Source organism: Copidosoma floridanum, unplaced genomic scaffold (assembly GCF_036245765.1).
Source record: "Copidosoma floridanum isolate Cflo_tuat_1 unplaced genomic scaffold, Cflo_Japanese_pri ptg000021l, whole genome shotgun sequence".
NCBI classification, from domain to species: Eukaryota; Metazoa; Arthropoda; class Insecta; order Hymenoptera; family Encyrtidae; genus Copidosoma; species Copidosoma floridanum.
This window is the reverse complement of record NW_028321898.1, coordinates 955,820-983,761: the sequence shown is the minus strand read 5'-3', so window position 1 is coordinate 983,761 and position 27,942 is coordinate 955,820. Positions and strand designations below refer to the sequence as shown.

General features: G+C 30.3%; 1 protein-coding gene across 4 annotated transcripts in view; it reads right to left on the bottom strand.

The window, feature by feature from the left end:
- LOC106639940 (troponin C, isoallergen Bla g 6.0101-like) overlaps positions 1–27,942 on the bottom strand; it is a 352,184-nt gene that overhangs the window by 100,410 nt on the left and 223,832 nt on the right. For all 4 annotated transcript variants that reach the window (XM_089594188.1, XM_089594190.1, XM_089594189.1 and 1 more), the window contains one exon: positions 895–1,149. In XM_089594188.1, the coding sequence (XP_089450314.1) occupies positions 895–1,149 (255 nt within the window). The remainder of the gene's footprint in view (positions 1–894; positions 1,150–27,942) is intronic.

Here is a 27,942-nt window from a genome sequence, read left to right as displayed (position 1 = left end):
TCTGGAGACGATTCGTCAACTCAAAGACTATGTAAAGCCGGCCACTATTAAACCAAGTCAGTTATTTACTGGCAGACGTCACGAGCAGAGTTGTTCGTTGCAAGGCTGAAAATTCCGGTGACTGACGACCTATGATATCTATAAATAATGTGATCAAGTATCGAACAAATTATTAATAAATCGCTAATTCCGGAACATACTTATTTAAAAAACAATACAAATGTATAACATAGTTATTATGCAAGGATTTTAACACAATTTAGCTCTCCAAAACCTAGCTATCAAGTTTGGATACCACATCAATTAGATAGCAGACTTTTTTTTAAGGTTACTCTGGTAATTATTAGTCATCGTCATATTAGTTCTTGCATTTGGTGCGAAGAAATTGTAAAGAAAATTTATATACGTATGCACTATCCTACTTGAAATGATTGTGGACATGTGGACACTTGGTCTAGCCTTACCGACAAATTGGATATTCTCAGTGACAAAAAAAGTGACTGTTTAGCAGTGATTTGTATTAGATACTCAAGAAATAGCAACCTATCTATTATAGTTGACAAGACAACTTTTAATATATACCATTCTAACCCTATACTAAAACGCCCAGTACTTTTTCTGATTATTTTAGATAACTTGTTACAAAAATAAAAAAATTTTAGATGAAGCTTTTCTTGTGATGTTTAAGATTAAACAAAAGAGAATGTTATTAGTTTTGAAAACTTGCGTCAGACTTTGAGCAGTAAGCAATCATTGTCTATGATTTCAAAAACTATTCTTATGGTTTTGTGAAATTTTAATGTCAAAATAAACATTTTATTATATCTTGTACGCATTATAATTAGAGTACCCACACACTTTTTTCATAATATCATAATAGCAATATATTGTTACCGTCAAAGTCAAGGGTCCCTGATCCATCTGCATCAATTTCATCAATCATCATATCAAGTTCTTCTGGCGTCAAGTTGTCATCAAGTTCGTGAAGAATGTCTCTAAAAACTTCAGTTGTTATGTAGCCATTTCCTTCTCTATCGTAAAGTCGGAAGGCTTCTCGTAATTCTGCCTGTATAGCTTCTGTGTCAGCGTCATCTTCTAAGAATCTTGCTGCAAGATTACAGAAAGTATCGAACCGTATTTCCTTTCTACCTGCGAAAAAAAATTTAAATTTAGTATACTTTTATAATTTAATAATATAATTATACTATTTTTGATATCATACTTCAATAAGCGTGCTTCATGCTACAGACTAAATCAAAGATTTCAGATTATTCACGTTGAGTAAATGTGTAATGGATGAAAATTTGTTATTTTATCTTTTCCCTTACCCCGTTACGCTACTCCACACTCACATCATACATTACATTTAACCATTTTTTACTTTTTTTTTATTCTTTACCTAATTCTCCTACGAAAAAAAACTCTTTCTCACCTTCAGAAAGTACGTGACAAGACTTAATTATTCATTTTACTCCCTCGTTGCCCGGCCCCCTTCCTTCACTGTGACGCCCCATGCCAGTCCCCTCCACACCACAACATGTGGCACGACGGCAATGCAGTACAGCATATATATTAAATGTTATACAATTATCTTTTTTTATTCTTAAGCTCATTCAAAACAAAAACAATACTCTTTTCGAGATGTAAGCCGCCAATTTTCTGTATACGAATCGGATACCTGACTTTCTCTGCTACAAACGGTCCCAATATAAAAAAACCCGCTTATTCTTTTGATAGTATGGTTTGTTCGTTTTATTAAAGTATAATATTTATTTTCTTATTATTATTTAATTTTGTTGAGTTATAAACTGTATGAATCAACAAATTATTTATTTGAACTAATTATTTTATGTAAATAAATAGTTTTCTTCAAAACTTAAAATAATATTTCGTAGCAGCAACTGTATATTAATAGTGGCCTTTCAATTTTTATTTATTTTCTTTTAAAATTAATTTTCTGTTTGACATTAATTTTATTTATAAAAATTGGTTATGTATATACTTTTAACGTTTCTGATATATTTAATCAACAATACGTTAATTTTTTATTCTATAAATTTAAAAATAAAATAATCATTTTTTCACAATACTGATTTTTGTATATTTTCTAAGCTTTCTTTTGAACAAATATTATTGGTATCGTAAACACTACTGATTGTAAGAATGACTTCCTCAACATTTGTGGCAAATGCAAGAGCAATACTAGAGATGTAATAAGAGTAGGCAGATGTTTTGGAATAACCAGAAGATACGACAAAAGGGAGTACTCTCGTACTGGATAGCATATCAGCACCCTACACTATGGTATACTTAGTACAGTTTCATACAACTTTAATATTCGGTGTTAAAACATCTACTGTCTGATGGATTTATATCACGGATAGCATTTTTATTTTTTTTTTAACTACCATTCAAACGCATTGAATTAGTAACTTGACTATTGTAACATGGCAATCACAAGCCTTGAACAAATAAAACAGAAAACTTTCACACTAATATTACAGGCAGAAAACTAGAAAATAGAGAATTCTTTATTCTAATTAGGATGTACAGAAAGTATATTTAGCTAAAACTTAAAGACTTATTCTAACAGTAGCAAAATTTTAGCTCACTTACATACCTATTAGCAAGCATTGTAAAATACAATTACAAATTTTACTGAGTTTAAGAAAAAAAGGGAAGAGAAGTAACACATCTTCTGCACTACTACCGTCAACAATTATTTAGATCACAACTATCTTTGGAACTATCTTCTAGATTTTTTGGGAACAGGCCATCTTTTCTGAAGGGGATAAGATATCAGAAACACACCTATTATCTTGTATTTTGTATGATTCCAAAAATAGACTGCGTTAACAGTATCAGTGTAAGCTACATAAGAGCTACACGATTCAAGAGCTACCTAAGACATCTGTAACGGTCACTAGAAAGGACCCTAGAAATATTAATCTCCACCCCTCAGCTCTACACACCCAGGCACTAACTAGATTCTATTAAGTTACTTACGTATAATTAAATTATAAGCATTGATGTATACCACGGATCTAGCCTTACCTTGACTTCACAAGTGGAGTCTTGGCTTTTCCTGTTATACCTCCTTAATGTTGGCTTTGCTTAAAACTTTAGCATTTTATGTAGCATATATCAGAGCTGTATAAAGCGCTTTGTTTACTACAACGCTTGCGTGTAGTGAACATATATTTTCTATGTATATGCTGACTGTCTGGTGGACTCTAAAAAGGATAAAATAGTGAAAACAGCACTTTTCTGGATTTTGTGTTGGAGTAACCTATTAAAAAACACCTTATTAAGAACTTCTCAAGCTAAATATTTAGCCATTTGGGTGCTGATGCAGATCTCTTAGCCAAAAAAATGTGTTTTTTTGAAAAAAAAATCTTTTCTACTCAATCCATCATTTCAAAAAAATTAAAAAAATATTTGAGAACGTGGACATTGTATAATAGAAATACACTGTTTTTTTTAAGACTTTTCCAATTAAAATGGAGTCACGAAGAAATTTTTTAATTTTGCAACGGTTTTTCAGATTATGTAGATACTTTTTGGCTAACATCTCGATAACACTTTTTTATGTTTTTCTCTTTCGTTCTTTTTGATTGCGGTATTTTATGAATTATGTTTGCACTGAAACGTACTCGAAATTCGGAAACACAGTTTTTTCGAGCCCTTTTTTTGTACATCATCAGAAAACTTATGACAAAATAAATATTCATAAACATTTTCCACACTTTTTAAAAATATTGTTAAATCGCACTGCCATAACTACTAATTTTGTGTAAAGTAATGCTCGTTAATCATGGTGAAAATTAAATACAAACATCTTTCTAAAATATTACCTAAAAAATACTTATTCAGCAAAACGTAAAACATTCAAGTTGTTTTACAAATTTATTTTTCTTTTGTTGCCACAAAGGACCAAATACAGTCTTTTTTAAATACAAGAAACTTTATTTAAGGTGCTTTGCTTCTGCTAGCACAGGCGTTCATATTGCACGAGTTGCTTACGTGCTCCGCATTCTGTTTCGCTTCTTGGGTACAATTCTTAGTGTTATAATTACAGCTTATAGTATTAATTTTAAATCAGAGGGGAGAATAGACACCAGTCCTTTAAAAAAAAAGCACTTACTTAGGAGAAACGAATAGTATTGGTTCAAATGAGAGAAGAAAAAAAAAACTAGAAACATAAATAAAAAAAAGAGGAATATACTTAGGGGGCCCCGTAGGTTCCCGTAACCGATGGGCCTCTACACTTTCACCAAGATTTTTCCTATGTATTTTGACCCGGTGATTACGTATTTCAAGGGTGAAGAGTCAAAATCCTCGAGAAAAGTATAAAAAATTATAAACAGTTTTTGTTAACAAATAAAAAGAACTGTATAAATGTGTAGGTGAGCGAATAAAAAATTTTTTAGTTTTTTTTTACTAATTTCGAGCTATAACTTTTTAGTAATTTTTTATACGATACGTAGTTTTTGAGTAAAACGTTTTTAAAGCCTTGAAAACCACGTTTCTTACAATTTTCGTTTGCATTGTACAAATTTATTTCACAACTATTTGGAACTCACAAGGAATTAAACGAATACTTAAACACTGAACTTCAATGTTATTGAACAGTTAATGATTTTAACATTAAAAATTCTCGAGCTCAGTAGTCCAGGTGAAGTTGACAATTAGTATAAGTTCTCATATCCGAATTCTTGCAGTGTTTACGAATGCATTCTCAAGTAACACGGATTACATGATTATACATGCAAAAAGGGAGTAAATTAGTTCATGTCAGGAAATTTAAAAACAGTATCATAATTAATAGTACTCTTTGCTTAAAAAAAAACCAAGTCATTAAATGCATCGTATCGTGATTAACATTTTAATTTTTGTTAAGTTACGTAAGATAGTGAAACACATAATATAAATACGTGAGATAATTGAACTCTATAAGAGGTGTTATCTAAGAATTTCATATGATTTAACTACATAGTTAATAAAAAAAATTGTTTTCTGAGTTAAGTACATAGCTTAAGTACCATCATGCTAGAATGTAAAAGTCAACAGGGGTGTGTGATTCTCGATTGTGATACTGTTTTTAAATTTTCTGACATGAACTAATTTACTCCCTTTTTGCATATATAATCACGTAATCTGTGTTACTTGAGAATGCATTCGTAAGACACTGCAAGAATTCGGATATGAGAACTTATACTAATTGTCAACTTCACCTGGACTACTGAGCTTGAGAATTTTTAACGTTAAAATCATTAACTGTTCAATAACATTGAAGTTCAGTGTTTAAGTATTCGTTTAATTCCTTGTAAGTTCCAAATAGTTGTGAAACAAATTTGTACAATGCAAACGAAAATTGTAAGAAACGTGGTTTTCAAGGCTTTAAAAACGTTTTACTCAAAAACTACGTATCGTACAAAAAATCACTAAAAAGTTATTGCTCGAAATTAGTAAAAAAAAACTAAAAAATTTTTTATTCGCTCACCTACACATTTATACAGTTCTCTTTATTTGTTAACAAAAACTGTTTATAATTACTTTTCTCGAGGATTTTGACTCTTCAAGCTAAGCTATCACGTTAGTTTGGACTATTAGAAAACCATTTAAAAAAAATATATTCCTACATTCATTATGCATTTTAGCTTGATTTACTACTCTCATAAATCACACAAATACTTCTGTCACTTTACAGAATGACAATGGACAACTGCAACGCTGACGCACTCAAAATTTTACTTACTCACTCTAGAAAGATAAGACCTACTTTGAATGAAGCCAGTGGAAAAGTGGGTGCTCGGGTACCCAAGTTGAAAGTTACACTTCTATAAAATTATATGGTTGATAATATAATTTTAAATATAAATATACCTTCCATAAATCGATAATGTGTATTAAGGTAATGCAACTGTCGTTGAAATAAGTGTACCTACGTTAGTTGGGTGTGGTTCGATAAATATTTAAGTATTTTATAATTGATCAATTACAAACAATGTATATAATGGCACAATACAATACAAACAATATGGAGGCTGGTCAGTACAAGACTGTACACTTTCATCGAATCTTCCGATGGTTTCAAAGCAACTTACTACTGCTCACACTAATTACATCTATAATGTCCCACCAACAGTTATCACATACGCTCGTACCCTTATTTCTAGTTCATATTTAATATACAAACTATAATTGAACTGAAAAACTAAGACAAACCATTCTGTAGTACCGCTTTCTCCGATAGCACAGTAGTACATGCCAGTAAATGTCCCTTAAAAATGCTCATAATGCACAGATTTTTTGACAAATATTATTAAAGCATTAAATGTATCCTAAAAATACCATAAGAAATACCTGAAAAAAATTGCAAATCATGTAACTGTGCCCTCATAAAAAAGCAAATCCCTTAAGTAAATCCTTTTCAACACGTTTTATTTTAAAAGTTTGCTTTTTAATATGTAACCTTATGAAAAAATTACTTTGAATTTAGTTTATAAGATCCATCTAAAGCTCTTATGTTTTCATTTGTATGAAAGGTTACTATAAGCCTGTTTTATTTTCAAATAAATTTAAGGGTGAAGTTTATGTACAAGCGTGCACGTAAGTTTATCCATATGTGAAAAATAGTTTCCAGCGTTGCTGCATATATTTGTGCTCCTCGTACCTTTCTAAATTTCGTTCTCGATTACAAAGGAAAAATTGTAAAAGAAGAAAAAGCAATAAGAACTAATTATTGTATTTATACAGTACGAAAATTTTTTTTTTAGTTATGAAAATTCTGAAAAAATGTGAAAATGTATAAACAATAATTTATTTATTTTAAAAGTCACAAATTAATAATAAACAAATACATTTTTATTGATATATATGAGAGCGGCTCTGCTATTATACATACTTATTTATAAATTCTTGAAAAAAACATATACCAAAAAAGATATATTTCATTAAATAAGTTATTTATTCAACGTTAAACAAAACTAAATAAATAAGTACACAATAAATAAAAATTTAAATTGAAAAAAAATTACAAACTGTAAAATAAAATAAAGTAATAAGTTTTCCATTATAGGGCTCGCTTATAACAGAGTTGATTAGCGGCTTATCTAGTGTGCAAAAGGCCGAGGGCTTAAAAATATATCTGGGATCTCTTGCTAAAAAGGAAAAAACAAGTAAATTTGAACATGTGTGGTGTGCTATAGTGTGATGAAGTTAGGTGGTGTAGGGTCACGAGAAGTACGTCAAGAGGGGCAGGGCAAGGGGGGAGAATCAAGCAAAGTTTACTTCTATTACACTTTTTCTCAAGGTCGCCAATCTGAAATTGTTGATTTACTCCGTAGGGCAAAACGCACCTATAGAAGTATAACTTAAAAAAAAAACAACAAAATTTTTAAGAATATATAAATTTCTTTTAAATGGGACGAAAAAACTTACCATAAATCCCATAAACACTTTTAAAATAAAGAGACTTGTTGCATCATTATCTGAAGTTATAAAAACAGATAGCATAAGAAGCGTTAGTGAAGATTAATTGAGAAACTGTTGATTGACATTTTATAAGGTTTACCAACTCCAGAAACTCAGAAAGTAAACAATCACGGCACATAAATCCAAAATTTAAAACTCGGCAATAATTACGTATGTGAAATTATTTGTAAATAGTTTTTAAGATAGACTGTCGTTATTTTTACCGTAGGTGTTTCTGTAATTATCGGGTGGTCTTGCAATTTCTTCTTTCAGAGTCAGAATTTTGTTTGTATAGAAGTAAGTTATTACCAAATTAAAATAAAAAGTAAAATTAGACATGAAACAACCTTAATATGCAATATAGGGCTTTTTTTGTTTTAATGTCACTTAAACTGTTTCTAGATGATTGATATTGACTTTACATAGTATAAAAACCTAATTTTTGTATTTTTAGACGTATTATTAGTACACTTAGCTTATTGTGCAGTTAGATATAGGCTTTCTTTATAAATTTCATCAAGTAAAGTCATTTCACCCATGCAAGGATATTTCTGATCGCTTCCACACAACCTTTAGTATAAAAGTACATTTTTACTGTTTCCTTACATCTCACATTCACTTCTTGTGTTTCTTATACACACTTACACTGTACAGATTAAATTATATACAAATGTACAAACACCAGGCATGACGTGATAAGCACTGTACGCTGTATATGTTGAACGTATACCGTGAATGTTTTAATGTACCTTAAGTAAATCTGCTGATTATTGAAATTCGTAGCTTTATTGTTTTTTTAGTGTATGCATGCCTGATGTCGTATACGCAAAACAGTACGAACAGTCCGTAAAACAGCAACTTTTCAAGTGGGTACGGTTAGAAATCCTGTCAGTATTTATAAGGAAGCGTTTATTGCTCAACAACGTGATGGAGCAAGCAAAGCTCACGATAGAGCCATTTCTGATGGTAATTTTTTTGCGAACGCTCACATTTCTACCCATATACCTTTTCTCATACGCATAATTAAGTGCGTAAACCGACTCAGAGTCTTTCTTACAAATATAATAAATAGTTCTTTTCTGAATATAAACTTAAGAACAGAGAATACTTTGAATAATAATTAAGTATTACTGCAATGAGGACTTATCCAACTGGACTGTCATAATAGCCTAGTTAGGTTGCCACTACTAGAAAGTTAAAAAAAGATTGTTTGGATGAAGGACTTTTAGTACTTATTTTTTTTAGTACTTATTTATATGAAGGTTTTTACTTGTACGTATGGAGTCAATAAACATAATTAGATACTAAAACAAATTATTCAGTTTTAGAAAAAAACGCTTTTAGATCCTGAAGTAAATCCAAAATTTTTACAACTATAACTACAATCATGGCAAATATTTGAAAAATCTTAATTAAATGGCAAAAATATTTATGAACCTCAGAAAATACTTCAGTTAAAGAATACTATCTTAGTCCCTGTTTTTGTTTGTAAAAAAAAATAAAACAAGCAATGAAAAAAAAAAAAATATAAAACAAGAAATAAAGAAAAAAAACGAAAAATGACAAAAACAAAAAAAGGGAATGACAAATATGAGATTAAATAGAAAAATAAAAAAAGAAATAAAATAAAGGGAATGGAAAAGCATGAAAAAAAAAAGTAATGAAATTAAATATAAAAAAACAAGAAATGAGATACGAATAAAAAAAAAAATAAAAAAAAAATAGTTTACTACTCACGATGGTTTAACTTCGTGAGAACGTCGTGCATAAATACAGTACTTACGAAGTTCAACCATCGTGAGTGGTAAACTATTTTTTTTTTTTTTTTTTTTATTCGTTTTTCAAGTGTTTGTTTTAGTAAACAACATGAATGCAGTACTAACGTTTACAGAGCTTCGTTCTTCCTGTGGGTCTGACGACCCCCTTGTTACCGGAGAAATTGTGTCTATACTCATCTCATGTTTAAAAAACTTCGTTCTTACCGTGGGTCCCATGACCCATTTATCCCCCCTGGTTTGTTGTTTTTTTTTTTTTAGTTTTTTTTTTTTTTTTTTTTATTTCTTGTTTTTTTTTTTTTTTTACTTCTTTTTTGTTTTTTTTGATATCTCATTTCTTGTTTTTTCATACTTAATTTCATTACATTTTTTTTTCATTCTTTTCTATTTCTTTTAATTTATTTTTTTTTTATTTTTCTATTTAATCTTATATTTGTCATTCCCTTCTTTTGTTTTTGTCATTTCTCGTTTTTTTTCTTTATTTCTTGTTTTATATTTTTTTTTTTTTCATTGCTTGTTTTATTTTTTTTCATATTACATTTTATTGAATTTTTTTATTTATTTGTATTTCCTTTATTTAATTTCTTTCTTATTTTCATATTTAATCTTTTTTTTTCATTCCCTTTTTTTTTCATATCTCATTTCTATTTTTTTTTATATTTAATTTCATTACTTTTTTTTTCATTCTTTTCTATTTCCTTTATTTCATTTCTTTTTTTATTTTTCTATTTAATCTTATATTTGTCATTCCCTTTTTTTGTTTTTGTCTTTTCTCGTTTTTTTTCATATTTCATTTCATTTAATTATTATTTTTTTTCATTTTTCATTTTATTTCATTTCATTATTTTATAAAATAACATTTTATGAGTTTAAAAAAAATTGTTTTTTATTGCCTTTATGACATTGTTTTTTTGATTATTTAATTTTTTTTTTTTGTATTTCATTTTGTATGTCATTTTTTTTTCATTTCATTGTATTTCTGTTTTAATTTATTTCCGTAAATAAAACTCTTCCAAATTTTTTTTTTTCTTAGTAATTTTGTTGCAATTGTATATCCAATTAATAAAATTTTTGTTTTATTTTAAAACTTATATTTTTATGGAAGGGGGGTAGAAATAAAACATTGAAATTTAATGGAAAATATTTTTATTACTATAATATAAAAATACAAAAACTGCGACTATGTGAATATATATATACTTATTTAATTATATTACAAATAACGAAATATTAAAATTAATCTCATTCTACAATAGCAACTATTGGTTTATGGTAACTAAAATAAGATACGTATGTTTCTAACTGTATTTTATTTAGATATCGAGAAAAAATGGCATCTATCGTGGTCCCATACCTTGTTGTATGTTTTTCAGGATCATTATTAATAGTTAAGCTAAATTTTTGGAAGAGGAAATTGGTCAATGGCTCGAAATTTTTATCAGCAAAGTTAATGTTACAATCACTAGCTAAAATAAGTGGAAGCTTATCAAAATTTTTTCCAAGCAATTGTGCACCTCCTTCAGTATACTCCAGTAGTGTTCTGTGAATTGTATCAATTATATCATCTTTTTTTTGATTAGGTGAAACATATATGGCTACTATTACTATTTTTTGGCCATTTTCCATTGTAGACATGGCTGAATAAATGTCTGCAATATCTGTTGTTCGGACATTAAAATCATGGGTATTTTGTACAGTCATATCCATATTTGGACCAACGATATTTACTGTATCATCAATATTATGATATATTGCAACTCCCGCTGACCGTGCATTGTCACGTTTAAAATGGACGATACAGTTAAATTGTGGTATGTCGATTTGTTGATTATTGTCCATCCATGTTTCAGTCAACATTAAAACATTACATTTTCTAGTGACTGTATCATTTAAATCAAGTAAATGTTTCCGTAGACTTTGAATATTAAAACACAATATAGACATATTTCTTTTACCAGAAATGAAATTGGTAATCATTTGAGCTTTAGTCTCTAGAGAATTTAAAGAGAGCCTTTGAAATTCTTGTACTAAACTTACAGTCGAAGCAGCTTGTCGACGGTTATGATAAAATTTAAATTTAGTCGGATCGTTATCAGGTGTTACAATATACAAGCCTTCAAGACTTGTGACACGAGAAAGGGCAACGTAAACGAGTGATTGCGAATGCAATTTTTCATACTGATAAACAACTTGATTGAACGTTTCACCTTGTGATTTGTGAATTGTCATAGCACAAGCTGCTATCAATGGGAAATGTTTTCGTTTAACAGTAACTTTATTGTCTCTTGTTAAAGAAATATTCGATGTTCGTAGATTGATCGGTACGGCCGATCTATTAACCCCATTTTTTATAGCGAATGAAGCAGCTTTTTTTCTGATTTTTTCACCAATTTTAATGTTACTAGGAAATTGTAACCATACTCGACAAACAATATTATCTTTATCGAAATCTAAATGTACTAACTTACCAACAGCACCGTTGGCTAAGCCATCAGATACATCAATGTTTGAAGTAATGAGATAATACTTATCTTTAACAAAAGTAATAATGTAAGGTAAACCACCTGTATCTATTACTGACATTTTGTGTATTTTTTGTCTAAAAGCACTTTCCTGTTGAGCATCTTTTGATCCAACAATGACATCATTAGCTGTAGAAATAATTTTGTGTGGTGATTGTTGTAAAATTTCATTATTGTAACTATTAACATCTACATTTTTAAGATATAAACGAACTCCATCAGGGCACAATTTTTGAACTTTAGCTTTTGTGAAAAATCTTGATTCAAGAATATCAAGTTCAATATTTGATAATACTTCACCATTGCCAATTTTTGTTAATATAGAAGAAAACGTTTCATAAGCTTACCTCATTACTTGAGTAAGATGGTAAAATTTCAATTTTCGCCATAAATAAGGCCCAACCAGACAAGTCTTAATTGATTTGTAAATAGGCGTTGATCTTACTGGTGGGAGTTGACGTAAATCGCCAATAAAAATAACGTCAATATTTCCAAAATCATCTTTATGATTTCCAGTAATTTGTTTTAGACGCGTGTCAATCTTAACCAAGAGTTCTGCACTGACCATGCTTATTTTATCAATGATAAGTACTTTAACGTATTTAAAAAGACATTTGTATAATTGTAAAAGTTCTGATGATAACGGTAATAGATTTGAAAGAGAAATTTTGAGAGCAGTGTGAACGGTTGTACCGTCAATTGCTACAGCAGCTTTACCAGTAGAAGCACAGGTTATGTAAGCATTGCAATAACCATCGGTATCAGTGAACCTATTGTATAATTCCATAATTAGTTTTATAACAAATGTTTTACCACACCCAGCAGGACCAGTCAAAAATATTTGAAAAGGTGACTCATGTTTATTCTGAAGATGATCAATAATGGTATCTAAAAGTTCTCTTTGCTCTTTGTTTGCAGATCTCATTAAGTCGTAAAACTGTTCAGTATCCATTAAATTTTCTCTTTTTTTTGCTATGACACCAAGTTTATTTAAAGATGCACGTTGCAAATCAGTGTTAACAGCACCTTCAGGATCGCGAAGCAATCTTTCATACGGGTCGGGTTCAAAAATTATGTTAGCTTGATTTTGTAAATCTTCGTCTTGAACAGCGTTTTCATCATTTTCTCTATGCAACTGCTTGAAAATTTCGATAGTTTTCTGTATATCCAAGTAAGATTCAAACTCTTTTCTGCGCTCTAAAATTAAATCGTCATTATCTTGATATATTTGAATGAACTTATTTTCAGCTAACACATCATTTTCTTCGCTTTTAAAAGGAATGTGTAACAGTACCATTTCTCGTGCATAATCATTAAAGTCAGTCATATCGTAGTTGTGGTACCTAATAACTCTAGGCTTTTGTCTTTCAATATATTCTCCTTTATTATTCAAATAATACTTAGCAACAAACTGTGCCAACGTAACGTCTTCTAGACTGTCAGGTCTTTTTTCGTATTTATCAAACACATTTTCTTTCCAAATATCAACACAATCGTCATCCATTTCATTAAGTTCTTTCATAGTTTTTCTTATTCTCATACGTTCTGTAGGGTGAATAGTAGGTATATAAACGACTGCTACAGATGATTTGGCCATTGGTTCGCGCAATAAGTACCAAGCAGCTTCCTGTGCTGACATTTCAACAGAATTAAGAACGTCAACACTCATTTTTCTTGTAATTTCAACTATATCAAACTCAGGATTTTCATCCATAATTTCAATAATTTGTCGTTGTAAATTACTTATACCTTGATTGTGTTTGTTAACGTACTCGACAACGTAAGCCGCACAAAAATACTCATCTTGAATAATTTGAAAATCCATATTAGATTTTAAATGATGCAAAACAAATGGATTCAATGTATTGTGCCATTTTTCCGACGGTGTTCGACGATAAAATAACTTTGGTCGAGTGATGCCAGCACGGATAATGTTATAATAATGTTCGTCAGACATGATGTCGTTGTGAGTATAAAAATTTTCAAAATCTTCATAATCGAAATTTTGTAAATTAGTTCGAATGAGACTGTAATGTTTCTTATAATTATTAAAATTTTCTTCTGAAAAATTGGAATCAGTATCTTTCATTGGTATCAATGTCACAGTTTTTTTAGATGGCATGAAAGGTGCTCCAAATCTACAATTTTATTTTTTATTTGGATCCATTTTTTTATAACAAGTAAAAGTGTGCTTATGAGTTTGAACTTTAATATTTCCTGATGCTTCAGATGCTGTTACTGAAACTAATTCATCAATCATATTGATTACATCATCGTCATTTTTTGATAAATTTGCAGGTGAATTATCTAACCACAAAAGAATATGAGCATGAGGACTACCTCGATGTTGAAATTCTATTCTTTTAAAATAATCTATCACCCGGTATTTTCCAAATGGACTGTTTGTTTTATTTTGCAGAATGTTCATTAAACAATTTACTAATTTATTAAAATAAATTGCACAAGTAATAACATCGTCATCGATTAGTTTGGCTTTTCTGATATAATGTAGCTTTGCCAAAAATTCATCAGAAACTTCTGTTTCATTATGTTTTAATGTATATAATAATTTTAATAAATTGTTCCATCCAACTTCATTTGCACTCATGGTCATAAAAGCTGTTGGTGCACCTAATTGTCTAATAATCGCAAAAAGATCTCTTTTTCGATCAGCCCAATACCAAGCAGAATTAGGTATACATCGAAGAAAAGCGAGGTTACCTACGATACAACTGTTTATATAACTGTCCGATTAAATTTGCTCTTTTGTAATATTACTTTCATGGCCAATATGTTTGAAAGCTACAGTAACAGCATCTCGAACTCGCTGTCTCATAATTTTAACAGCCAAATATAAAAGATGTTGTGGATCTGCACCCCGACGGTCTGTACGTCGAAGTTCACTGGTGGCTTGCATAAATGAAGTAACATTAACTCCTTCCTTGTAATTTCTAAACTGTCCACAATAAATGGTTGGAAATGAAAGCTCTTTAGCGTGTTCATCAAACAAAATACTAATAGGCACATTATTTTCGCCAGGTGCAATGTATAACATTTTGTCTTCATTCCACATTAGAGTTTGTTGTTGAGCTGTCAGATTATCTTCCCTTCGAACATGTTCACTAACTTCATCATGATCAATTTCAGCATCATCTAAATAATTATTTAAGGCTTCCTCTTCGATGGAAATATTATAAAATAAGTACAGTGGTGTCTGCACTAAATATATTAACCAGTCCTTGATATTACTTTTTTTTACAAGACCATGAACGTAACTCGATTTATGTATTAACTGTTTCCTAATGTGTACATAAAAAGCATGGTCATCTTGAATATTTCTTGGAAGTTTATTGACTGTTGTTTTAACATCAATTGGAACATTAATAATTTGTCCATAAATACCGAATTGGCCATGAACATGTCTGAGTCTTCTTATTTGCATAAAAGGGATTCTTGGAGAAATAAGTCGCTGTTCAATAAGATTTAACTCTGGTAAATGTGATGGAATGACTGGATATGAAAATCCGTTGTATGTGGATAATAATGGAATTTTTTGTTTGTCCAAACTTTTTTTACATGTAGAACAAATCGCCACTACAGTAATGCCGCTAACAAAATTCTATTAAAATATAAATAATTATTGAATATAAAAATTTGTTTGAGAGGATCATAAAAAAAAGTGATTATTTACCGGTAAAATTGTTTTTAAAATATTTTTATGTGCTGCGGATGATGATTTCAAATCTTTTTTCCACCAAAGCCTATCGCAAACTGCGCAAGAATGACCAAAAGTATTATTTAAAAAAGTGTTAAAAAAATTGAAATGTGCTTGTGCGTGTTGATCATAGTTCGTATATTTCGCCACAACTGCATTATTATCTATTTCCGAATCAACGTCAATTTCCGAAAAAATATCAGAAGGCTCACGAATGTCTTCAACATCAATTCTGTATTGTAAATTAATGTTTGAAACTGGAATTAATGGTGTGAAATGCAAGTTTGTTAGATGCAAATGGATAAAATTTGGAGAATCGTTCACTTTAAAATGAGCGAAGATTTGTCTTTCCATATTAATATTTACATCAATAAAGTGATAATGTATGCATATATTTGTATCATATAATCTTGCAAATATGTATATGCAGTCCATGTCTCCGTACTCGTGGTCACTAGAGAGTATCTCATTTGCACTTCTGGGATTCGAACATAAACACAAAAAAGGTGATTGTTGTAGTAGCCGTCTCAGTTGTAGAGGTGTAATCGTAAGATTTAAAAGTTTTAAAAAACAATACAACAAACAATTTCCAGCTGGCTCAGATGGAATATCTCTGTAATGATTAAAAATAAGATCCAGTTGAGCACATGTGACACTATACTTATACAGGGTATTATTAAATTCTGTCGGTATACAGACAGAGTCCTGTATCGAGCATGGATCATCATGTAACGAGGCATTCATCCGTAAATTTGTGCATATGTTTTGTCTTGGCTCCTGAGTATTGGTTTGTTTGTCTCTAAAAAAAAATTAAAAAAAAAGTTAATGAAAACTAATAATATAATAAAAGTTTACAAACGAGAATTAATACAAATTTAAATATTGTTACGTTAAAAAATTAATTTCGAATTCGTAGCAAATACAAAAGATGTATTTGTCGTTAACTGTAAGTAAAAAATATAATTACGCGTAATACCTTTGAAGATCATAGTTCTGTGAAGATAATGCAGCGTTAAGTTAAGACATTTGTTTTTGTAATTTAAGTTTTTTTCTATATCTTTGACAATATGTAGCATTCGTAGACGTACTAAAAAAAAAAGTAAATAGTAGATTGTTAAAAAGTACTTTAAAAGTTTATTCACAAAATTAAAACTTACTGGTCAGATGTCTCATCAGAATATCGTTTTCGTAAATTTGACAATTGTAATGTAGGCGTACGTTATTGTGATATCAGTATGTCTGTATGTGTTTTCTCCAATTCATGTAAAGAAGGATATAGACTTTGTTTTTTTGTAAAATATTTGCTTCTTGTTTTATCCTCATTATCACAAGATTCCTGTGACTTTACTTGAAACGTAATACGTTGTTTTTGTTGCTGATTTTGCTGTTGATTTTGTTGTCGATTTTCGTTTTCGTAAAATGTTACTGTATGTCTTTGATGTAGCCTCAACAATTGAGACGAAGAGTCAGAATTTGATTTGTTTTGAACTGATGTTTCGGAATCAAAAAATGGACTCGTGTCTTTCCTTATGCTTGGATTAATTTTAAGAACAGTAAAATTCTGGTTTGGGGTGGCAAAATATGGACTCGTTTGTGATGTGGCATATTTATGTACTTCAAGAGAATTAAAATTTTTTTGTACATTATGAGGAGATTTACTCAAATGTTTTTCAGTCGATTCCTTTGACTTTTTTGTTTTTGTTTTTGATTTTGAAGGACTTGATCCCATTTTAACTGAATTTAAAGAACAAACAGATTCTGAAACTATTGACGTAGTTATTGCTAACACGTGCAAACTAAAGATTAACACGCACTTTATATCTACAGAAAATCACTATCACAAAATATTAACACTGAACTCATTGACACGTTGTAACACGATGACAATTAACCTCAAAATGAAATACACATGCTTTCTATATAGCACTAAAAATCGCTTCTCCTTACAAAGATGACTGTCAGAAAGGGGAGAAATGTCTGTAGAAGCCTGTTGATGCCGTAGTTCATAACTGATGACAGTCGGCGCCACCATGTGAGAGCCAAAAAAAACTTTGAGCAGGCATTTGAAAACTATTTGAAATACATTTTACATAGAATTATATATATAAATTATTCATATAATCATTTACTGACATTTTGTCATTATTTGTTTATGAAATGCCAAATAAGCGCCCTTAACAACCATTAAAATAATATGTAACGCAAAATATACATATCTAATGATCTTACATAATTTATTTATTATTATTGATGTAATAAATTACTATGTTTATATAATTATGTGACATTGTAACATAATTAGTTAGTCGAATTCAAAATCTTAAGAACCGTAGATACGTTGTGCAACTCTATCGTAAATGTTTATTTTAATAATTTATATATAAAATACTTTATTTATAACAGTAATTATTAGCATTACTGTAATGCCAAAAAAAACCTCAGGTTTAATAAAAATCGGTTGGTATTTTATGCATCAAATGCATAAAATACAAATATTTAATGCGTAATAATGCGCCTTTTTATGTTTAATCTACATAACCATATTTATGCTAATTTTTTTTTTTTTTTTTTTTTTTTTTTAATGGAATCTTATAGTTACGAACCACACGATAAGAACAAAAAACTGAGTTCCTCAGTCGGCAGCGCTCGTAGCAGAGTGGGTAAGGTACTCGACTCATGTGCAGGAGGTCGAGGGTTCAAATCTCTTTATTGGAAAATGTTTTTTTTTTTTTTTTTTTTTTTTTTTTTAGAATTGTAGAGGAAAAAAATTCAAAGTCCAAAAAAAAATTATTGTTTGAAAAAAATTGAAATTTTGAGGGGGACGGGCTAAGGGGGGAAACTTGAAAGGCAGAGACTTCGGGTGAAACCACTTTCGTTTCCAAAAAAAAAAAAAATCTGTCGGTTTTAAAATTCCAGCCCCCCGAGTAACGCAACATAAAGAAATTTGTTTTAAAAACAATCGTTACGGTTATAGAACACACCCAAAGAACTTCTTCAGAATAAAAAAAAAGGAAGGATGCAAAAGTCAAGAAAATCCTAATTATTTTCCTAGTACAAAAGAAGGAATAACTTATTTGGCTTTGAGATCTCAAATTTTAAATTCTTTATACAAAAAGACAGTTTTGTTTTAAATTCAGGAAAACAAATTAGGACCAGTGATCGGAATTATGCCTTAAAAAATGCAATATAAAATAAAAAAGAGTTGCAGTGTTGTTTTAACTGACAAGCTGAAATTCAAAGGATTTTGTTTTGAATATCACACTGAAATGCACTGAAAGTAAAGATATCACTTGAAAACTTTTGCAATATTTATTGAAAACCTTAACAACTTACAATATCATTTACGTAAAAAAAAAAATAAAAAAAAAAAAAAACTATTAGGTATAAGAAGGAATAAAGCAAAAAAAGAGTGTATTAAAATATTTGAAATCACTAACAAAATAAGTTCTGGCCATAATTTTTCAATGCTACAGGCTTCAGAAAAAAAATCGTCCCAGTAATTTAGTTAGTATTTGAACTTACACTATTTCCATTATTAAAGAATTATTTGATACATGAATAAAAGAAAAGGTGTAGGTACCAAAAGATGGTTCTTTCAGTGAAAAAAAATAGTTTTTCGGCTATAACTTTATAACGTGATATTTTTGAGGTTTACTATGAAATTCGAAGTTGTAGATATATTTGGGGTACAACTTTTTCGTATTTAAAATTTTTCTCCACGTTGTAACCAAAACGTTCTGTGAGCCATAAAGTGCTCAAAAATCGCAAAAACTTATCTTTTCTCAATGTAACTTATTTTTTTTTGTACTTTAAAATATGATATAAAACGTAAAAGTTGTAGATATTATTGAAACACAACTTTTCTGTGTTAAACATTTTTACCTAGGGTGTAACGCATACGTTTTATGAGCCTAAAAGTACTTGTAAAATGAACAAAAAGTTATTTTCCCCTGTTCACTTTTTTTTTGCACTTGAGATGATAAATTAAACGTAATAGTTCAATGTCTCGTTGAAATACAACTTTTTTGTTTTTTTTTTAACATTTCAGATTAAAAAGTTTATGTAAGACTTATGCATTCTAAAATAATGTAACTTTTTTGTCACTAAATTTTATGTCTGTAGCAAAAAATAAGTACCACTAATTGCAAAAAACTATATAAAACTAGATTGTTCAGAGAACATACGATTGATATTCAACGCAAAGTTAAGGGTGATAATCATTATGTTCTAAGGCTTCCTTTTTTTCATTCCGTGAGAATGTGTACATTTATTTACCAACCATCCACCGAACAGTACCAACTTTTTACAGACTGTGGTAATAACAGTTATATATTTCCTCGTATCAGTCGTGCCTCAAATGCTAAAAAAGGAGTTTTTGAATAAATTTAGTCGTTTGTTTTCATATGATAGTCAAGTATATTAAATATCACTTTACGAAAACAAGTTCTGATCCCTATTTTTTGATCAATATACAAAAAATTTTGCTTGGAAAGCTTAAAAATTTTGAGTATGTCTTGATGCGCACACTGGCTGTTATAAGCAGGACCATCTTTGCCAAAGCAATTATTGCAACACATTACCTTCCGATTAAAATGTTTGTCGAAATAAGACATTATCACTAGAAGACCTGTGATGAACACTCTTGTGTGTTCATGTGGCTATAGTGTGCATAATAAGAAAGCAGAATGGCCTTGATACTTTAATCCATTTACTAATTGATTTTCAGAGCATTTATTATACTCGTATCGTTATGTTTGTTAACTATTCAAATAAAATGCATGAGAAATAAATAGTCCCTAATCCAAACTATAATGTTGAGAATATTACGATTCATTTATCATTAAGAACATACAGCTTGCTCAGATAAAAAAAATTAAGAAAAAAGTACTAAATGTTTCACTGAATCCTTTTTTTGTCAAGGGTAAATAAATACATACCATTATTACACGATGTAGTGGCACTTGATTTTTATGTTATCTGCATATGGACTTAACGAATCTATCGATCGTGACGTGCCCTTTTAACTGTAACTTTTGTATACTTCTACAGACGCGTTCTTCCCTACGGAGTATATCAACGATTTCAGATGAGTGAGCTTGAGAAAAAGTGTAACGCAAGTGGATTTTGCTTAATTCTTTCCCTTCACTCTGCCCCTCTTGACGTACTTCCGGTCCCCAGTTAGTACTACTACACTACACAACGTCATAGTACCACACCATACAACATTATTCTACCAAGCACACCACAAATTTTGAGTTTTACTTATTTTTTCTTTTAACCAATTTCTAAAAAAAAAAAAGAAAAAAAAATTTTTTTTCAAAAAGGTTTGAACCTCCGATCTCTTGCACACTGGGTGATCTGCACCCACTTATACCAATCTTATAAATGTAATTTTATGTGATTTTTTCATAATGTTATATGTTTAATTGCAAAACTTTAAAATTAAACATGTAAAAGAGGGTACAGTTGAATAATTTGCAATTTCTTTGGGTATTTCTTATGAAATTTTTAGTAAACTTTTAATGCTTAAATAACTGTCAAAAAAACTAATGTGAGATAAAATTTCTGAAAGGACATTGTTTGTGTTGTATAGTGCCATAATATTTTTTTTATATTGTTTATATTGTTTAAGCTATTAAATATTAGAATATTTATTGAAACCACATTCAACTATCGTAAGAATACTCATACTTATTCTAACGATAATTGCACTACCTTTGTACATAGTCTCGTTTCGTGGAAAATATATTGATATTCATAACTATACTATCTGCAAAATACCTTAACAAAAGTAAAATTTCTTACTTAAGTACCCAAGCACCCACTGTCCACTGGTCTTTTTTTGCTCTTGCTGTAAAGGTGTTCTTAATGGTATCTGTAAACATCAATCCTTTTTACAACGTACAAGTTAGACAATTTTACTGCTGCAATGGCACAATACCTTAGGATTTTAGTAAAAACGTGTACTTATGACAAAATTTTAATTAGTGAAAAAAAAATTTTTATTGTATATTAGCATTTCACGTTGCAACAAAACTTCTTGGTGATACATTAATTAACATAACTCCCTAAAAAACGACGAGCATAACAAGCTTCTTAAATCCATACAGTTTTGCTTATTAAAGTAAGCTTCTAACATGTGCTCACTTAAGAATGTAAGAAATATCGTTGTGAACTAAAAAAGGTTTTTAAAAAACTAAGAAATTATAACTGCTTTAAATTGACAAGCTTAGTTTGAACTTTCACTTGTTTTAATTATTGTATGAGACCCCACAAATTGTTATAATATCACTCTTAACAATGTTTATTACTGTTTGATACGATTTTGTTCCCTGTCAAGAGCCATGAGTACTTTACCTTGGTCGCTTTGACAAGAGACTTACATCTTTCTGCACTTTTTCGGAAAATCCGTCCTCTAGTTCCAAAGTTATCATTTCAAGTTGCGAATGCTGGTGCTGTTCATAAATGTACAATTTTTTTTTACTGGAGTTAAAAACCCGATGTAAAAGTTGCTTTCTAAAGTCATTTTTAGATGTTTAAATACACAGCTACATCCATAAAAAAATTATTTTATCAAGAGCAAGTTGTCATGTACCTGTCACACTGGCTCCAGTATGGGCAAACAAGTATCTTTTAAATAATCTTTTTCAGATGATACTGGAGACTAAAATAAAAGTATTAAGGGAAATTTTTGAGTGTACTGTACTAGATCTACATCTGTGATCATACAGAAGTCTTCAGAAACTCGATCTAGCTATACCATTATCAAATACTATGATTAAAAAGTTCTTACTACTAAAAACTAAGATAGATTTTTACCAAGAGCTTTTTACCAAGAACTTAAGGGTTAATCTATCCTTTATCTTATTAATGTCAAGAACTTTGATAAAAAGCCTCAATACATAGTAACTATTAACTGAACATCGACAGAAAAGGCACCAGTTCTACAATTCCTTTTCGTAGAAAGTAAAACATAGGCAATCTCAGACTCTTCTAGTTCTAGTGCTTGCATTTACGATTTTTTCGCAAACTGAAAATTTAACTCTAATTTAACTCTTAATTTGAAACTACTCAACAGAAAATACATTTTTAATAAAACTAATTTCAATAGGGGCTCATTTAGAAACTGTTTTTTTCAATTAAATTTCTTGAGCTTTTAAATTATTTAGGTCTATTGTAATAATTGTAATAAGTGTTTTCTATCTCTTTTCACTTTGGTGCCTAGAAATATGCTAACCTCACCAAGGTCTGATATCTCAAACTCAGATTGCAGACCAGTCTTAATTTCATTCGTTTTGCTTACACAATTGCTAGCTATCATCATACCATACACGTATAAGATCAGGACCAGAAAGTTATGTGCTTCTCTCCATAAATAGAGACAAGGCTCGCTCGTATATGACTGCAGTTCCAATTTAAATGCAGTCTCGCGAAACCACTCGTTCCATCTTTTTGGGCTGATCTTGAGTCCAAAAAGGGCTTTCTCCAATTTACAAACCTCAGTTTTCATGAAGTTGTTACCATCAAGCAGGCCTTCAGGAACCTCCATGTATATCTCTTTTTTGATAGAACCATTTAAAAAAATCTCAGTCTTTGCTTTTGGGACATCTTCTACCATTAAACAGTCTATCATTTCCTTACATTTCTCATTGTTACTTGTACTCTGGCCATCTTGCAGTAGTTCTACATTCTACAAAGGACTCTTGTAGACATCAGAAATTACAGTCTCATTAGACCGTGGATCAAATATATCTAGCTTTGTGTTATCTAGGTATATACACATGCCTCTTTCAGCAAACCAGCAAAGCGACAGCAAGTTTCTAGCAAGCGCCATGGCGCGTACAACTCTTTCAAGGACTATCTTGTTTTGGTTATTCTTACCCCAAACCCACCCTTCTCCCTCCACTCTCAAGTCTGCGGAGGAATCTTTGTACGTGCATTTAATTAATCTTTTTTCACGGTCATTAAAATTTTTGAAAAAGAGTTTGAAATCAGCAGAGTGTTCTATAGCACCTGAATTTGCTACGAACTCAATGTTATTGCAATTGTTGTCTCGTATTACCTCCATGCGCGTAGAGAGCAAAGTTTTGGGGTTAACAGCAAACAAACCACTGCATGCATTAGACCCTGATATTTCTACATTATTTTAACCTTCTTCGTCTAGTTTCTTGTAATTGACCTTGGCTTTCTTGTTGTTATGATTCGTATGCTGTTATCATGTTTCCGTTTATTAATATTTTTATTATTACTGTTATTCTTATTGTTACCACTACCAGTGTTGTGTTAAAAATACCAATCGTTACTTTTGTTAGAATTACCTCTGCACCTTGCTATATGCTCTCGCAGGTTCTGCACGAACCGTTGGCCGGTGTAGCACCACCTGAGGCTCCGCGCTTTTTTCGGGCTGTCCCTAAAATAGTTCCCGTTGTCATTGCACTCGTAGCATAGGGTGCTGGCGATGGCCACGTTAGCGGCAGTTACATTGGTAGCTGGTCGAGAGCCTGCCCCACCTCAGCTTGGCTTAGCGCTGGTCTCATCTCGACTTCGTCCAGCGTTCACCCCACCTCAGCTTTCTCCAGCACCCGTTATTAGTCGTGGGAGTGACCCTTTTGCCTCCTGTTTCAGGATATATTGTTTTAGGTACTTAAAAGATAAGCCATCCTCACTTTCAGATAGCCTGTTAAAATCGGCTATTTTTACATCTAGTACTCCATCGATTATCGCATGATAGAAACTATCTCTTTCCTCATCTTCGGAAAAACTGTTTGTTTTACTAACTAGTTAAAAGTCTCTTACCAGTTCATTAAAAAATTCACAAAATTTAGTAGCACTTTGCTTTTTGGGGTCTAATCTAACGGAATGTATTTTGTTACGTATTTGATATGCGCTCATTTTTATGTCACTCCTTTTCATATCTTTAATTTTTTGTATCATTATTGATGGATCAGTAATGTGATATACTTTGTTTCGGTTATCTAGGTACAACCTACCTAGTATTACGTTTAGGGCCTGTTCTTTATCTTCATTCATTTTTTCTTGAGCAATGTTTATAGTGGCTTACAATTTTGAATCAGTCGTGTTAAGCAATTTTTTACTTCTTAATTCTGACCGTTATAATTTTAAGAATAATTCTAGTTTAGTTGCATAAGTAAGAGAATAATTAAATCAATCTAGACTATCTTTATTGACGACTTTTATCTTTAGAATAGCATAAGGCACAACGCGTTCAAACATTAGTGAACTATCAATGGAGTCGGAGTTTAAGTTTATCAATCGTTTACATAATTTATGTCCCAGAGTAAATGTAGTAAATTTATCTACCTCTTGTATTCAACTTCTGGCCAGTACTTACTCAAGAGCTTCCATTTTTCTTTGTTGAGTGGCTAAAAGCTGCTTAAACTCAGTTTGGAGTGTCTCTTGGTCCCTTCTGTTTTTCTCTTTTTCTTTTTTCAAGGCCTCTTTGTGTTGGGAGGCCACAGCTTCAAACCTCATAGACATCCAGGAGCTCTGCTGGTATCTCTCTTGTTCTATCAATTTCTTGATTTTCTTAATATCTTTCTTCGAGGCTTTTGGAATTTCGTTTTGTGAGTTTATAAGGTTTTCTAGATTGAATATTTTGATTGGTTTATTTCATTAGTTCTTTCTTAAATTCATGATTTGCATGCACCATTTCTTTATGTAAACTATCTAGCTCTTTTATGAGGTTATTTTTTTTTGTATTGCAAATTTTTAAATTGGCTATCAAACAAATCTAAATTTTTGCTTTTAAAATCTTTAAACTTGTCGTGAATTAAGGTATTGGTAAAATTTATCTTTTTATACCTCAAATTCTTGTTTTTGTCTCCAAATGTGGTATCAGTCAAATGTATTTTTTTATCTTTAAAATCTTTTTTTCTTGATTTGAGATGAGGTATCAATCAAATTAATTTTTCTATCTCTCAAATCTTTATTTTCATCTTTAGATAAGTTATCAATTAAATTTATTTTTCTATCTCTCAAATCTTTGTTATTGTCTTTGGATGAGGTATCAATTAAATCTATTTTTTCATTTCTTAAATCTTTGTTCTTGTCTTTAGATGAAGTATCAATTAAATTCTTTCTATCTTTAGAACCTTTTCTTTTTTAAGTTGAAATGATGTATTCAACAAATTTCTGTATAGTTTTAACTAGATTTTGAGGCACGCACAGCTGTACTGCTGCAAATTCAAGTTATAAAGAAAAAAATTGCAAAGCTGTAATAGTCATTGTTTAGTTCAACGTGTTCACTTGTTGCTCCAAAAATTTGAGAAATGTTTGAACAATCGAGAATAGCCGAAGTTCAATTATTTTAAAAAGAAAACAAGAATTAATTAATTTATTTCTTTATTTATTTCATACTCTGCCCCTCTCGGGTTTTGAGGGGTTCCGTTACACATGTAACATTCTTTTAACATAATGACATAATAATTTTTAAATTATCTTACATTATCTTTTTTTTTATTTGCACATACTTTAAATTCTACTTCACCCTGATATAATAAAATCATTTGTACAAACAAACAAGATCAATTTATAACTTTTAAAAATTCAAAGAACAAAAATAAAAAAAAATAAAAAAATTCAAAAAAAATCAAAAAAAGAAAAATTCAAAAACTCAAAAATTTAAATAATAATCTTTTTTCTTTAGTTTGTCCTTTTAATTTTTTTCATTTTTCTTTCTTTACTGCACTCTCTTTTTCTTTTCTACTTCCTTGTCCTGCAATTTATCTATTTCTCTTCTTTACTACAAACTTTTCTTATTCTTCTTGTCTTTGATTTATTTTCTGCTTCCTTTTTTTCTTATAACACGTCTTCTGCATCATGGCTTAGTATTTTCTCTACTTCTTACTCATTTACTGTCTCTCTACAATTCTTAAATATGTGTCTATAATCTTCTTTTCCTTCTTTGCATAATCTGCACTTCTTTTCCTCCTCTCCTTTCCAATACTCTCTATCCCTACATTCATTTTCGCACCTTAATCTTGCTACTTGTTTCTTATCCTTTAATGGCATATCCTTTTTCAAATATCCTGGTTCTTCCTCTGTTCTTATTTCTTTATATACCTTCTTGTACTGAGAATTTTTTATCTTCTCTGTTCTCTTCTTTTTTTCTTTTCTTTCTTTGCTCTTTATTTTTTTTTTCTTTTAATTCTTCTTTAAACCTCACCCCTTTCATAAATCTTGTTTCTTTTATATTTTCTTCATGTAACGTTTCCACTCTTTTTTTTGAATCTTTTTCCGTTTTCCATCTTTCTTTGTCCTTATCTTTTTCTCTTATACATTACTAAACTAATTTTGTGTCTGAATTCCTAGTTTTCTCTTAAAATTTTAACGCTCTCCTAAGTGCCTTTGTACTCATCTTTTCTAATCTACACTCCTACACTTTATAATTTGGCATATTGCTATCTAGTCCTAATATCAATTTCATATATCTTCTTTGTACACTTTTCAGCCTTTCTTCTTATTCCCAACCCCATACTTCCGCACCAAACAACGCTATACTTTCCACTAGTGCTGTACATAATTTTCTTCGTCTATTGTAGCTATTCTTAAATATTCTTTCCCCTTCACTCCATGCATTTTTTATGGTGATCACTGCCTTGCTCTTCCTTTCTTCTATATGTCTATCATTCCTTCCATTTTTCTGTAATATATATTCGTAATACCTTATCTCATCTATTTCTTCTAATACCTCACTTCCCCACTTCTATCTTCTTTTTTTCCCTTTCTTCCTTCAAATACTAAAATTTTTGTTTTTTCCTCACTTAAAATCATTTTCTTTTTACAGGTGTACCTCTTAAATCTCTAGCATCTTTTTTTAATTTTTCTTCTCTATCTGCTATGAGTACTACATCATCTGCGTAAGACACACTCCATATTCTTTCATTACCAACTCTGCATCCTCCCACATGCCCTCTCTTTAATTCTTTCTCCAAGTCCGTTAGATATATATTAAACAGCGTTTGGCTCAGAAGTTATCCTTGCCTCACACCTTTCTCTGTTCAGAATTTCTGGGATTCCTCCTCACCTACTTTAACTACATTTCTAGTTTCTTTATAGGTATCCATAATCCTGTTTCTTTACTTTTCGTTCACCTTCATCTTTATTAATTTTCCCTTTAAAATCTGCCTAACCACTCTATCAAATGCTTCCTTTAAGTATATAAAACAGACAAACATTTTTCCTTTTGTTTTGCTTAATTTTTCATCCACAATGTGTTTCAGTGTGTATATAGCTTCTATTGCTTCTCTCTTTTTTCTAAATCCAAACTGACTTTCTGCTAATTTACCTTCAATTTTTTTCTTTAACATCTCTTTCAACAAACTGGCATAAATTTTGTATGCTGTACACGTTAATGGAACTTCCCTATAATTTTCTAACTTATCTTTATTACCTTTTTTGTGAATCAGGCATATCACTCCTCGTTTCCATTGCT